This window comes from Mustelus asterias, chromosome 28, assembly GCF_964213995.1.
Source record: "Mustelus asterias chromosome 28, sMusAst1.hap1.1, whole genome shotgun sequence".
NCBI classification, from domain to species: domain Eukaryota; kingdom Metazoa; phylum Chordata; class Chondrichthyes; order Carcharhiniformes; family Triakidae; genus Mustelus; species Mustelus asterias.
This window is the reverse complement of record NC_135828.1, coordinates 23016812-23031720: the sequence shown is the minus strand read 5'-3', so window position 1 is coordinate 23031720 and position 14909 is coordinate 23016812. Positions and strand designations below refer to the sequence as shown.

At 44.3% G+C, this 14909-nt stretch overlaps 1 protein-coding gene across 1 annotated transcript in view; it reads right to left on the bottom strand.

Moving 5' to 3' along the window:
* glud1a (glutamate dehydrogenase 1a) overlaps nucleotides 1-14909 on the bottom strand; it is a 110020-nt gene that overhangs the window by 39363 nt on the left and 55748 nt on the right. The window contains exons 6-7 of the mRNA XM_078199696.1: nucleotides 2930-3109; nucleotides 1349-1486 (exon numbers count right to left, since the gene is read on the bottom strand). Of these exons, the coding sequence (XP_078055822.1) occupies nucleotides 1349-1486; nucleotides 2930-3109 (318 nt within the window). The remainder of the gene's footprint in view (nucleotides 1-1348; nucleotides 1487-2929; nucleotides 3110-14909) is intronic.

Here is a 14909-nt window from a genome sequence, read left to right as displayed (position 1 = left end):
GAAAACTTCAGTAGCTCATAACAGTCATCTGAATCTCAGATTCGAAAATCGCCTCGACTATTTCCATTCTGTGGAATAAAGGACTGAAAAATCCATTCAGTTCCGAATCAGCTTGTCTGTTGTTGACATGTCCATTAAATTTCATCGCACTGTGCCACCTTGCCGGCACAGTTAGCAGTGCTACCTCTCAGCACCAGGGACCCAGGTTCAACTCCGGCCTCGGGTGACTGTGTGGAGTTTGCACGGTGGCACAGTGGTTAGCGCTGCTGCCTCTCAGAGCCAGGGATCCAGGTTCGATTCCCGGTCTGTGTGGAGTTTGCACGTTCTCCCCGTGTCTGCGTGGGTTTCCTCCGGGTGCTCCGGTTTCCTCCCACAGTCTGAAAGATGTGCAGGTTAGATGTGCGGCCATGCTAAATGTGTGGGGTTACAAGGATAGGGTGGGCTGGTGGGCCTGGGCAAGACACTATCAGATAGTCGGTGCAGACTCAATGGGCCAAATGGTCTACTCTGCACTGTAGGGATTCTACGAACTTAAATCTCCAGCGAAGTTTTCTCTTTTTATTGATATACTGTTACCCATAAAACAGCAATTGTTTTCAGTAAAACAAGCAGCTTTATTTTTTTCTTAGCTCCGTGAAGCCTCAAAAACAAAACATCTTCTGTTATCAGCTGCTAAATCCAACACCGAACTGTCTCGAGTAGAAAACAGCCAGTTGCAATTTATAAATAGTGCGCTGACAATGAATTTTTATTTCCTTTATTCTTTCATGACCAGCACTTGCTGCCCATCCCTAATTTCCCTGAGTGGCCACTCCAGATGGCAGGTAAGAGTCAATCACATTGCTGTGGGTCTGGAGTCACATATGGGTCACAGACAGATTTGCTTCCCTGAAGTGAACCAGATCGGTATTTATGACAATCGGTGATAGTTGTCATGGTAAAGGCAAAATGCTGGAATCCGAAACAAAAACAGAAAACGCTGGAGAAACTCAGCGGGTCTGACAGCATCCGTGGAGAGAAAATAGAGCCAACATTTCGAGACTTGAAACCGTCAGACCTGCTGGAGTTTCTCCAGCATTTTCTGCTGTAGTTGTCATGGTCACCATTACCATTCCAGATTTTTAAATTGAATTTAAATTCCACCAACTGTCATGGTGGGATTTGAATCCATGTTTCATGTTGAATCCATGAAGCATTAGCCTGAGTCACCGGGTTACGAGTCCAGTGACAATACCACTACACCACTGGCTCCCCATGAAAATAAGAATTGTTGAAAATGATTAGTCCTTCTTGACGCATGATGGAGCAAACATTTGCCCTGCACATTTGAGGTTTAACATTCACGTACCAGTTTGTAATCTTCCAGCTCCTTTGGGTCAATTCCATCGTCATTCCAAATCGAGCCATCCAATTCACCAACACCGACACACTTGGCTCCATAGCGGTGTAGATACCTCATGGAGTGCATGCCGACATTACCAAATCCCTGTGGGATATAAAAGAGTTGGTTCATTTATCATCTGTGCTGATGCTTCCCGCAAAGGTCTACTTTCAGAGCTTCCCAAAGAAGAACCATTTTTCTTTGAAGTTCTGCCCTTCACCACTGTCCATGAGATTATGACTTTTGATGGGGAGTGTCCTGTGGACACCAAAGTGTCTCTGACACCTCACATTTGAAAATATACTCCTTGTGGAGATCCATCGCCATTGAGCTGACTCCTATTCTCACCAGATGTCCACCCAGCACTCTTCAGCACAAAGTCAGGGAACCTGATGGAATTTTTCATTTCTCAAGCTCGAGGCACTGAGATCAACTGAAATATCCCAAGGACTGCCCAGGCTAATTTAGGAGAGATTGGAATTTGAACCAATGAAATTTTAATTTATATGCAGTAATGTTTTCATTCAGGACACAGACTGGTCTCCAAACAAATATAAGGGTCCAATGATACCCAGGACAAAAACCACACTGTGGCAAAATAGGCATCATAAGGGGCATCACAGTGGCACGAGGGGCAGCACGGTGGTTAGCACTGCTGCCTCACAGCGCCAGTGACCCAGGTTCGATTCCCGGCTTGGGTCACTGTCTGTGTGGAGTCTGCGCGTTCTCTCCGTGGGTTTCCTCCGGGTGCTCCGGTTTCCTCCCACAGTCTGAAAGACGTGCTATTTAGAGTGCATTGGCCGTGCTAAATTCTCCCTCAGTGTACCCGAACAGGCGCCGGAGTGTGACAACTAGGGGACTTTCACAGTAACTTCATTGCAGTGTTAATGTAAGACTACCTGCAACACTAATAAAAATAAACATGAAACTTGAAAATGGATTTGTAAAAAGAGCTTTTCACCAGAGAAGACAACCAGTCACAGATTTCAGATATTCAGACCACTAAAATACTTCAATTTGCAACGCACAACCCGAGGAGACGTATGGTTTTATTCAACTGCAGGCATCTAGAATTTAGTGCATCAGTAATCCATTGCCAGATTCAAAAGATGACCTTTCCACATCAGTTGGCTTTTCGTCAAAATCTTGATTAAATTTATTGACTGTTGATGATGAGGAGAATACAGCAGTGCATTGTGCATTCCAGTAAGCTGGTGTATAATAAAAAAAAGCTCGTGTGTTTCATCCGCCTATCATCTACCTAGATATTAGGTAGGTGAAAGCTTAACTGGATCAGAAAGGGATGCGGGTTTGGGAATTATTGGTGACAGCATCCAATTAGAATACTGAATGTAAATGCCCTCAAAATGTAGTAGAGTAAAATGAGTTACACTGGTGTCAGATTTTTCTTTCTCTATGAACTGGATACTAATACACGTGACAATAATAAATCAAATCAAATGGAGTAAAGGACAAAGCTCAGGACACAAACAGTGGAAGAAGTGGGACAGAAGACAAAGTAAAGGCAGCTCAGTATCCACTACAAACCTGAATAACGAAGGTTTTATCTCCAAAGCCAGGGGTCATACCCAAAACACTCATGTAGGATGCCTCACTGACGAAGTTCTCTATCCCATGGAAAACGCCACGTCCTGTAGCGGAAATACGGCCGTGAATGCCACCCTGGCTGATGGGTTTACCAGTCACACAGGCGTGAGCATTTATATCCTATAGACATAACATATACACATATACATTACAAATGTGTAGAGAATAAAATAATCATTTGGTGTACACTTATGCTGGCAAATAGGGGGTCAGTCCTCCTACCTGCTGGTCGCTTCTAAGATTGAAGCAACACATCAGTATCTGACACAAAGCTGCTTCGTTACGACTCCAATTACATGGAAATTAGAGTGGCTCACTTCTCAGAGTAATCATGAACCAAAGTAGAGAACTCAGCTGAAAACCTGGACAATTAAAAATAGCTGTAACGTTTAGGAATAGGAATACGCCAGGGTTTGATCCTTAGACGAGTGAAATAAAAACTGAAAATGCTGGATAAACTCAGCAGGTCTGGCAGCATTTGTGGAGGGAGAAAGCGAGTTAAGGTGATATGACTCAGACTCTGCTTGATGATGCAAACACTGTTGCTTCAACACTTGGGGGAGCATCAGGCTCAGCTGTCGTGCTCCATAGTTAAATAGCGAGATAAGCTTCACCCCTGAAGAATAGCCAGCTGTCACATATAATGGAGGATTCCAGGCATCAACGGAATTACAAGTCTGCGCCTTCAGGACAGGAAAAGGACATTCATTTTTCCTTTCTCTTTCATGAGATGTGGGTGTCACTGGCTGGGTCAGCAATTGTCGCCAATCCATAATCGCCCTTGAACTGAATGGTTTGCTCGGCAATTTCAGAGGGCAGTTAAGAGTCAACCACATTGCTGTGGCTCTGGAGTCACATGTAGGCCAGACAGGGTAAGGGCGGCAGATTTCCTTCCCTAATTAGAGACCCAGATAGTTTTTACAACAAGTGACGACAGTTGTCATGGTCACCATTGTGGAGATCGGCTTTGTTGTCCAGATTTTTTTTAATTAATAGAATTTAAATTTCATTAGCTACTGTGGTGGAATTTGAACTCATGTCTCCAGAACTCATCCGTTGACTCGGTCTACACTTCCCATTGCCTTGGAAAAGCAGCCAGCATAATCAAGGACCCCACACACCCCGGACATACTCTCTTCCACCTTCTTCTGTCAAGAAATAGATACAAAAGTCTGGGGTCACGCACCAACTGACTCAGCTTCTTTCCTGCTGCCATCAGACTTTTGAATGGACCTACCTCGCACTAAGTTGATCTTTCTCTGCACCCTAGCTATGACTGTAACACTACATTCTGCACTCTCTCCTTTTCTTCTCTATGAACGGTATGCTTTGTCTGTATAGCGTGCAAGAAACAATACTTTTCACTGTATACTAATACATGTGACAATAATAAGTCAGCAGGGACAAAAAATAAGTCTGCAAACCTTGCTTCAGCAATATAACTAAAATCTACCAACAAGGCAATGAGGAACCCTGGTATATCTCTATCTGTAAAAGTTAATTGAAGAAAACACAGGCATTGTGAACACATGATGTGGAGTTGCCAGCGTTGGATTGGGTAGGCACAGTAGGTAGTCTCAGAACACCAGGCAGTAGGCAGTAGGGACAAAAAAATAATAATAAAATGCAGAGCGTATAATACAACAAAGTCAAAGTTCAATATTATTCCTCATATTTGTGACAATTTTCATGGTTGTGGGCTGAAAGAGAATATATGAAAATTGAGTCACATGTGAAACTGCAGAAGTGATGTTCAATAATGAAACTATAACAGTGAACTAATGTTCTGAAAGTCAAGTTTAATTCTTAAGACCTTTTTGCAAATATCGGATTGTCTATCACGAACTGTGTTCACAATAAGTAGTCTCACAACACCAGATTAAAGTCCAACAGGTTTATTTGGTAGCACAAGCTTTCGGAACACTGCTCCTTCATCAGGTGAGTGCCTGAAGGAGCAGCGCTCTGAAAGCTCGTGCTACTAAATGAACCTGTCGGACTTTAACCACGTGTTCTGAGACTACTTCCTGTGCCTACCCCAATCCAACTCTGGCAACTCCACATCATGTGTTCACAATGCCTGTGTTGTCTTCAAGTAACTTTAAGAGCTCAGATAGCATTCCAAAATCAAGAATGTGCTTGCAGACTCTCTCATTGTGGATTCGACAAAACGGTTTGAAATGCTAATAACACGGCAGGTTTACCGCAGGAGTGATGACAATACATCAGGGAAGCCCGACGTGCAATCTTGGATATCTTGGTGCAGATTATCTGGGCCGTGTGGTGGACTGAGAGAGGGGCCAGTGTTTCTAACCAGGATGCAGTATCTATGGCTGGAAGCACAAAGAATGGCTGTCATGTGAAAACAGGACCGGGCATGGGGAAAAGGTCTACCCACATTCACAATCAAAGATCACATGAATGACGGCAAAGTGGTTAACAAGCACTTCCCTGAAGCAGCAGCAATCAGGAGCTTGTTCATAAGCAGTAGTAGGTTTAGTGGCAACATTTCTAGGTGACTTCTCCTGTTGCAAAGCAAAAGAGCAGAGATCAGACTGAGGGGCAGAGGCTGCAGATGCAAAGGAGACGGAAAATAGATAATTTAATGCCAGTGACAGTCACGCCGGCAAATAAAAACAGGGAAGGAATCACAGGCACTTGGTGAATTTAAGGATGTTATCTGGACAGTTAAATGTAAAGGCTATGAAGTTAGAATTACTGATAGAAATAATGAGTGCCTGAGTAAAACTGCAGGCTTAACTGACACACAAGCTAGTTGGAACAAATACAATATTATTCATTTTAAAAGTAATAAACTGATACAGGAAAGATTGGTTGGACATAAATAGGGTAGGAACAGATGGGCTCAGCAACGGTGAAGGATGAAATTAAAGCATTGTGATCTAATACAGAGGAGGAAGAGTTGAACTATGATTCAAATGGAGTCTGATGTGTTCTCATGCTGTCAGGACAATGAGCCAATGTCCTCACGTTGTGGATTTAGTGCAAACGTGCAGCTCAATGGAGGCCTTGATATCTTCTATACATTGAACAAGATGTTTCTTACGTATCCTGTGCCTAATCAGTGACTGCTTTCCTTTGGGGAGTGGGTAGGCAACATTATGGCTGCTATGGACAGCCACTTGGGCTTGATGAACAGGCATAGGTCATTCATTCCATGAACCTGTTATGCCAATCAGTTAAATCATGATCTGTATCATAACTCCATCCATCCACCTTGGCTCTATATTCCTCAATGTCCTTGGCTTGCAAAAATCTATCAATCTCAGATTTAAAATTTTGAATTCAGCTAGCTACTTCTGCTTTCTGCAGAGATCCACACTGCGCAGAGGTTTTTCCCTAACTTTCCCCTGATTGTAAAGTTGCGTCCCTTGTCCTAGACTCCCACACTAGTGGAAACAGTTTCTCTATCTACCCTACCAATAATACCTTTACGAATCCTAAAACTTCAGTCAATTTGAAAATTGACATATGGCCAGAAATAAACATGTGAAGTAACAAAGTGTGTCTGGGGCTATTGACAAGGGGAGGACAGAGTTGGCACTGTTTAGGTTTGCACTGCCATTCCTTCTGCAATTTAAATCATACCCTCCAGCTCATCAGAACTTTCCTTTTGTTTTCCCTCCACTTCACTGGCCTATGTATTCACTTAAACACTGGAGTTTGACGAAAAGTCACTGACCTGAAACATTAACACTGGGTAGGATGTTCCAGTCCTGCCAGTCACGGGCAAGGACACAAAGATATGGAGAGCGGCCAACAAGGCAATGTGGAACCCAAATTAAACGATGCTTTGTTATTATCAAGAGTCCAGAGGACTGAACAAGATCTACCAATTTTAAAGAAACATTAGGCAAGTTGGTTTCATATTACTTGCGCCTCTCTCAGCCAGCAAATTACACAGCGGCTTTCAAAATACAAAAAACAATCTATAAAAGTATTTAGTGTAAGAAGATTAACTCATCTAGAAAAATCTCCCAAATCTTGTTGGCAGTGCATTGGATTTTTGGCTCTGACCTGCCCCTGGCCGCCAACTCTGATTACAAGTCTGCCACAAACCAGATGCTCCTGTAACTTTCCCCCCGACCTCTGTTGGGTACAATCTGCAAATGCGGTACAAGCATATTGAATACTAGAAACTGAACTGGCTTTCAGAGAGAAGTGGACTGGGGCGAGGAATCGATTATGGTGGTGGGAGTGCTTTTGGTCAGCAAGGGACGGGAGGGAATAATTCTCAACCATATGGAATACGGGAAAATCCCTCCAAAGCCAACAGTCCACACCCCTGCCGATCCGAAAAGTCTCGCCACTCCATCCCACCTGCCAGTCCCCCTCCCCCCACCCACTGCAATCATATCATAGTTAACTCCCTATGCTGACAGACTCGCAAAGCTCTCAATGTCTGCAATAGAAGCCTGTGAGCAGGAAACCTCCCACAGATCTATACTGAGGGTGGGTAACAGGTGGACATAGTTTCCGTTGCAAGGTGCTCTGTTTGAGTCTGTCACTTCATCCACTGTAATTGCTCGAGAGCGGGGTTAAATTTGGCAGTGTGTCCAGTTTTGGTCTCCTTATTTGAGGAAGGATGTGGTGACATTGGAGGGAGTTCAGAGGAGGTTCACCAGATTGATTCCGGGGATAAAAGGGTTAATGTACGAGGAGAGATGAAACAGTTTGGGTTTATACTCGCTGGTGTTTGGAAGGATGAGAGGAGATCAAAGTATATAAAACTTTAAAAGGGATTGATAAAGTTAATGTAGACCAAATGTTCCTCTCATGGGGCAATCTCGAACAAGAGGGCACAGGTATAGGTTGTGGGGCAGTAGATTTAAAACTGAGGAGGAGGAGGAACTATTTCTCGCAGAGGGTGGTGAATTTGTGGAACTCGCTGCCCCATCGCGCGGGGGAGTCTGAATCGTTGAATGGTTTCAAGGAGGAGATAGATATATTATCAATTTTAAAAAGTGATAAGGGGATATGGGAACGGGTGGGGAGGTGGATTTGAGACAAGGGAGAGATCAGCCATGATCTGACTGAATGGCGGAGCAGGCTCGAAGGGCTAAATTTGCCGACTTCTGCTCCTAATTCCTGTGTTCCTATATATAACAGTAAGAAGTTTAACAACACCAGGTTAAAGTCCAACAGGTTTATTTGGTAGCAAAAGCCACACAAGCTTTCGGAGACTATTCAAACAATATTTCTGTACACAGAATATTAACCAAATCTTCTGCATATGTGGTAATGCCACAATGTCAAATAAATGCTTGGTGATTAACTGTGACACTCATAGTAGGACCCAGAAACATGTATGGTCCACCTCCTTTCAGCTGAGCAGCTAACAAGCTTGTAGCTTCATGGCTGTGGACTGTTACAGGGTTGGGATTCAGTCCGCTCTCCAGTTCTCACATTCGAGACAAAAGAATGTATTTTGCAAGCAAGGTGGAAAGGTCTCGACACAATAAAGTTGTTGGTCCATTGCTTCCTCAGAGCCAACGCCTGTTCCCCATTTGGCCAGTGCCCACAGTTGAGGGGACAGAAATTGTCGGAGGGACTGTAGCGGATGTCTCTGTTGCGCCACACAGCAGGACAGTGCACACCAGTGTCCGAGAGTGCCCCTCAACAATCACTTTTCGCAGAAGTGATACTATTTCACTTGCAAACGCAATTACAATTTGTTACAACACATCGGTCTGCCATCTCTTGGTAATCTTATGCAATTACAGATCCAGCTCCTATCACTTAAACCGGCGATGGGCAACCTAGGTTGGTGAGTGGGCCGCATGAGCGACCCTCCTTCATCTCAGTGGGCCGCAAGATTGAAATTGGCTTTGTTCACCAAACATGATCCCACGACCAATATTAAATATACGCCAAATATTGCGTAATGAATTATAGAAAATGCTTTATCGTGTGTATATTAATATAACTGTCATCAACTTCAAAATGGTAAAAACAAAAATAGTTACGCTTTGGACGCAAAGGAAGAGCACGGCTCTCACAATCAATGTTGCGTGCAATTAGTGCACACCTCTGTTTATTTGCCTTTCTTCAGACATGCCGGTAGGAATAAATGCGTGGATGGAAATCAGCAGAATATAGCAGCACTGCACATGGGCAACGCTCAACACAATGTCTCGTGGGCCACACTCAGAACCAGACAGGCTGCAGATTGTCCGCCATCGACTTAAGCTCCATGAGCTGCCCGTACCAGGAATATGGCGTTAACCATCTGGCATTGCCAAAAGGAGTGGATTAGGAAGGTGCCACTTTTAATGAGTATCTCGGGCAATTGAATAAACACCTCCCCTGGATTTACCCATCACCAATTTCAGCCAAAAGTCAGTTCTTCCAAAGTTTCCATCATCTGTTTGTTCTTTGTTGAACTGTAATTTAGTGGAGCTTGCCATATGAACGTGTAAACTGTGCAGCTTGTGGATGGGGAAGAGAGATAATGTGATTGAACCTTAAGTTTAACAGCTTTTTTTTGCATTCTTTAATGGGATGTGATCATTGCTGGCAAGGTCGGTACTTGTTGCCCAACCCCGATTGCGCTCAAGAAGATTGTGGTGACCCACCTTCTTGAACTGCTACAGTCCATGTGGTGTCAGTGTACCCACGGTGCTGTTAAGAAGGGAATTCCAAGATTGTGATCCAACGATAGCAACATATTCCAAGTCAGGATGCTGCGCGACTTGGATGGGAACCAGCAGGTGATTTATCTGCTGCCCTTGTCCTCCTAGGTGATGGAGATTGCAGATTTAGAAGGTGCAGTAGGAGGAGGCTTGGCAAGTGTTGCAGTGAATCGTGTACATGGTATAACACTGCTGCTAGTGTGCATCAGTGGTGAAGGGAGTGAATTTTAAGGTGGTGCCACAATCAAGTAGGCTGCATTGTTCTGGATGGTGTCAAGCTTCAAGTGTTGTTGGAGTTGCAGACACCCAGGCAAGCGTATTTCATCACACTCCTGACTTTGCTGATGGTGGACAAGCTTCGGGGAATCAGGAAGTGAGTTACTCATTGCAGGATTCCTAGTCTCTGACCTGCTCTTGTAACCACAGTATTTGTATGGCTAGTCCAGTTCAGTTTCTGGTCAACACCAAGTCCCAGGATATTGATAGTGGCGGATTCAGCGATGGCTATGCCAAGTTTTGTCAACGTTCATCTGGCATTAGCTTTGCAAAGATGGCAGCTCATCCTCAACCTCATGAGTTTCACAAAATTGTGAACTTGCACATAATTCCCAATTAAAAAACACATTGTAAAGTTGGTATTCAAAAGCACAGCAACCTTTTTAAATGAGGCTCAACCTTTCCGTCCCAGAAAGGGAACAAGTCTAAACTATCAACTCTCGAAATAGTTAGGACTATTGTTGAGATTTAGAACAATTTTATTTTCTTGCTTCTCCTATCTCGGTGTCACGGTGGCACAGTGGCTAGCACTGCTGCCTCACAGCACCAGGGACCCAGGTTTGGTTCCCAGCTTGGGCCACTGCCTGTGTGGAGTTTGCACTTTCCACCGCCTGTGTGGAGTTTGCACTTTCCACCCCCGTGTCTGCGTGGGTTTCCTCCGGGTGCTCCAGTTTCCTTCCACAGCCCAAAGATGGTTAGGTGGATTGGCCATGCTAAATTGCTGCTTAGCGACAAGGGGACTAGTTAAGGTAAATACATGGGGATGTGGGGATAGGGCCTGGGTGGGATAGTGGTCGGTGCTGACGTGATGGGCCGAATGGCCTCCTTCTGCACTGTAGGGAGTCTATGATCTCTTGCTGCATCTGTTTTCATTCCAAGTCACTGTATTGCCCCCATTCTCAATCCTCAACTCTCAAGGTCCCAGATGCCATGTTGCACCTGCTGTGCCATTATCAGCTCACACCTCACGCAATTTACAAGACAAAGATTTTTATGCTGAAGGGTCAGGGAAAACGGTGAAAGGACACACACCACCCCAACACAATGAACTGCTGTTACTTTACAGATCACAGCAGTGTATAAGCTTACTTCCTCTCACCCCCACAGGCAGTAGGGACAAAAAAATAAATAAAATGCAGAGTGTACAATACAACACAGTCAAAGGTCTGATATTATTCCCCTCATATTTGTGACAATTTTCATGGTTGTGGGCTGAAAGAGAATAGATGAAAATTGAGTCACATGTGAAACTGCAGAAGTGATGTTCAATAATGAAACTATAACAGCGAACTAATGTTCTGAAAGTCAAGTTTAATTCTTAAGCCCTTTTTGCAAATACCTGATTGTCTATCGCGAACTCTGTTCACAATCATAGAAAGAAATCATAGAAACCCTACAGGGCAGAAGGAGGCCATTCGGCCCATCGAGTCTGCACCGACCACAATCCCACCCAGGCCCTACCCCCATATCCCTACATATTTACCTGCTAATCCCTCTAACCTACACATCTCAGGACACTAAGGGGCAATTTTAGCATGGCCAATCAACCTAACCCGCACATCTTTGGACTGTGGGAGGAAACCCACGCAGACACGAGGAGAATGTGCAAACTCCACACAGACAGTGACCCAAGCCGGGAATCGAACATAGGTCCCTGGAGCTGTGAAGCAGCAGTGTTAACCACTGTGCTACCGTGCCGCCCTGAGTTTTCTTCAAGTAACTTTAAGAGCTCAGATAGCATTCCAAAATTAAGAATGTGCTTGCAGACTCTCTCATTGGGGATTCGACAAAACGGTTTGAAATGCTAATAACACAGCAGGTTTACCGCAGGAGTGATGACAATACATCAGGGAAGCCCGACGTGCAATCTTGGACATCTTGGTGCAGATTATCTGGGCCGTGTGGTGGACTGAGAGAGGGGCCAGCGTTTCTAACCAGGATGCAGTATCTATGGCTGGAAGCACAAAGAATGGCTGTCATGTGAAAACAGGACCGGGCATGGGGAAAAGGTCTACCCACATTCACAATCAAAGATCACATGAATGACGGCAAAGTGGTTAACAAGCACTTCCCTGAAGCAGCAGCAATCAGGAGCTTGTTCATAAGCAGTAGTAGGTTTAATGGCAACATTTCTAGGTGACTTCTCCTGTTGCAAAGCAGAAGAGCAGAGATCAGACTGAGGGGCAGAGGCTGCAGATGCAAAGGAGACGGGAAATAGATAATTTAATGCCAGTGATAGTCACGCCGGCAAATAAAAACAGGGAAGGAATCACAGGCACTTGGTGAATTTAAGGATGTTTTCTGGACAGTTAAATGTAAAGGCTATGAAGTTAGAATTACTGATAGAAATAATGAGTGCCTGAGTAAAACTGCAGGCTTAACTGACACACAAGCTAGTTGGAACAAACACAATATTATTTGTTTTAAAAGTAACAAACTGATGCAGGAAAGATTGGTTGGACATAAATAGGGTAGGAACAGATGGGCTCAGCAACGGTGGAGGATGAAATTAAAGCATTGTGATCTAATACAGAGGAGGAAGAATCGAACTATGATTCTGACGGAGTCTGATGTCAGGACAATGAGCCAATGTCCTCACGTTGCGGATTTAGTGCAAACATGCAGCTCAATGGAGGCCTTGACATCTTCTATACATTGAACAAGATGTTTCTTACGTATCCTGTGCCTAATCAGTGACTGCTTTCCTTTGGGGAGTGGGTAGGCAACATATGGCTGCTATGGACAGCCTCTTGGGCTTGATGAACAGGCATAGGTCATTCATTCCATGAACCTGTTACGCCAATCAGTTAAATCATGATCTGTATCGTAACTCCATCCATCCACCTTGGCTCTATATTCCGCAATGTCCTTGGCTTGCAAAAATCTATCAATCTCAGATTTAAATTTTTGAATTCAGCTAGCTACTTCTGCTTTCTGCAGAGATTCACGCTGCGCAGAGGATTTTCCCAACTTTCCCCTGATTGTAAAGTTGTGTCCCTTGTCCTAGACTCCCCCACTAGTGGAAACAGTTTCTCTATCTACCCTATCAATAATACCTTTACAAATCCTAAAAACTTGAGTCAACTTGAAACTTGACATATGGCCAGAAATAAACATGTGAAGTAGGGCAGGAACAGTGTGGCTGGGGCGAGTGACAAGGGGAGGACAGAGTTGACACTGTTTCGGTTTGCACTGCCATTCCTTTTGCCATTTAAATCATACCTTCCACCCCATCAGATCTTTCCTTTTGTTTTCCCTCCACTTCACTAGTCTATGTATTCACTTAAACACTGGTATATCTCAAACTCAGAGTTTGATGAAAGGTCACTGACCTGAAACATCAACACTGGGTGGGATGTTCCAGTCCTGCCCGTCACAGGCAAGGACACACAGATTTATGGAGCGGTCAACAAGGCAATGTGGAACCCAAATTAAACGATGCTTCTGTTATTATCAAGAGTCCAGAGGACTGAACAAAATCTACCAATTTAAAGAAAAATTAGGCAAGTTGGTTTCATATTACTTGCGCCTCTCAGCCAGCCAATTACACAGCGGCTTTCAAAATACAAAAAACAATCTGTAAAAGTATTTAGTGCAAGAAGATTAACTCATCTAGAAAAATCTCCCAAATCTTGTTGGCAGTGCATTGGATTTTTGGCTCTGACCTGCCCCTGGCCGCCAACTCTGATTACAAATCAGCCACAAACCAGATGTTCCTGTAACTTTCCCCTTGACCTCTGTTGGGTACAATCTGCAAATGCGGTACAAGCATATTGAATACTAGAAACTGAACTGGCTTTCAGAGAGAAGTGGACTGGAGTGAGGAATCGATTGTGGTGGTGGAAGTGCTTTTGGTCAGCAAGGGACGGGAGGGAATAATTCTCAACCATATGGAATACGGGAAAATCCCTCCAAAGCCAACAGTCCACACCCCTGCCGATCCGAAAAGTCTCGCCACTCCATCCCACCTGCCAGTCCCCCTCCCCCCACCCACTGCAATCATATCATAGTTAACTCCCTATGCTGACAGACTCGCAAAGCTCTCAGTGTCTGCAATAGAAGCCTGTGAGCAGGAAACCTCCCACAGATCTACACTGAGGGTGGGTAACAGGTGGACATAGTTTCCGTTGCAAAGTGCTATGTTTGAGTCTGTCACTTCATCCACTGTAATTGCTCGAGAGCGGGGTTAAATTTGGCAGTGTGTCAAGTTTTGGTCTCCTTATTTGAGGGAGGATGGGGTGACATTGGGGGGAGTTCAGAGGAGGTTCACCAGATTGATTCCGGGGATAAAAGGGTTAATGTGCAAGGAGAGATGAAACAATTTGGTTTATACCCTTTTATATTCATGGGACATGGGCATCGCTGGCTGGCCAGCTTTTATTGCCCATCTCTAGTTGTCCTTGGAGGGTAGTTGAGAGTCAACTACATTGCTGTGGGTAAGGAGTCACATGTAGGCCAGGGCAGACCAGGTAAGGATGGCAGATCACCTTCCCTAAAAGGACATTAGTGAACCAGATGGGTTTTTCCAACAATCGTTTCATGGTCATCAGTAGATTCTTAATTCCAGGTATTTTTTATTGAATTCAAATCCCACCATCTGCCGTGGCGGGATTCGAACCTGGGTCTCTAGAACATTAGCTGAGTTTCTGGATTAACAGTCTAGCGATAATACCACTCGGCCATCGCCTCACCTCGTTAGAGTTTAGAAGGATGAGAGGGGATCGAAGAATATAAAATTTTAAAAAGGGCTGATAAGTAAATGTCGACCAAATGTTCCTCTCATGGGGCAGTCTAGAACAAGGGATCACAGGTATAGGCTGAGAGGCGGTAGATTTAAAACTGAGCTGAGGAGGAACTACTTCTTGCAGAGGGTGGTAAATTTGTGGAAGTCGCTGCCCCATAGCGCGGTGGAGTCTGAATCATTGAATGATTTCAAGAAGGAGATAGATATATTTCTAATTTAAAAAAAGTGATGATGGAATATGGGAACAGGT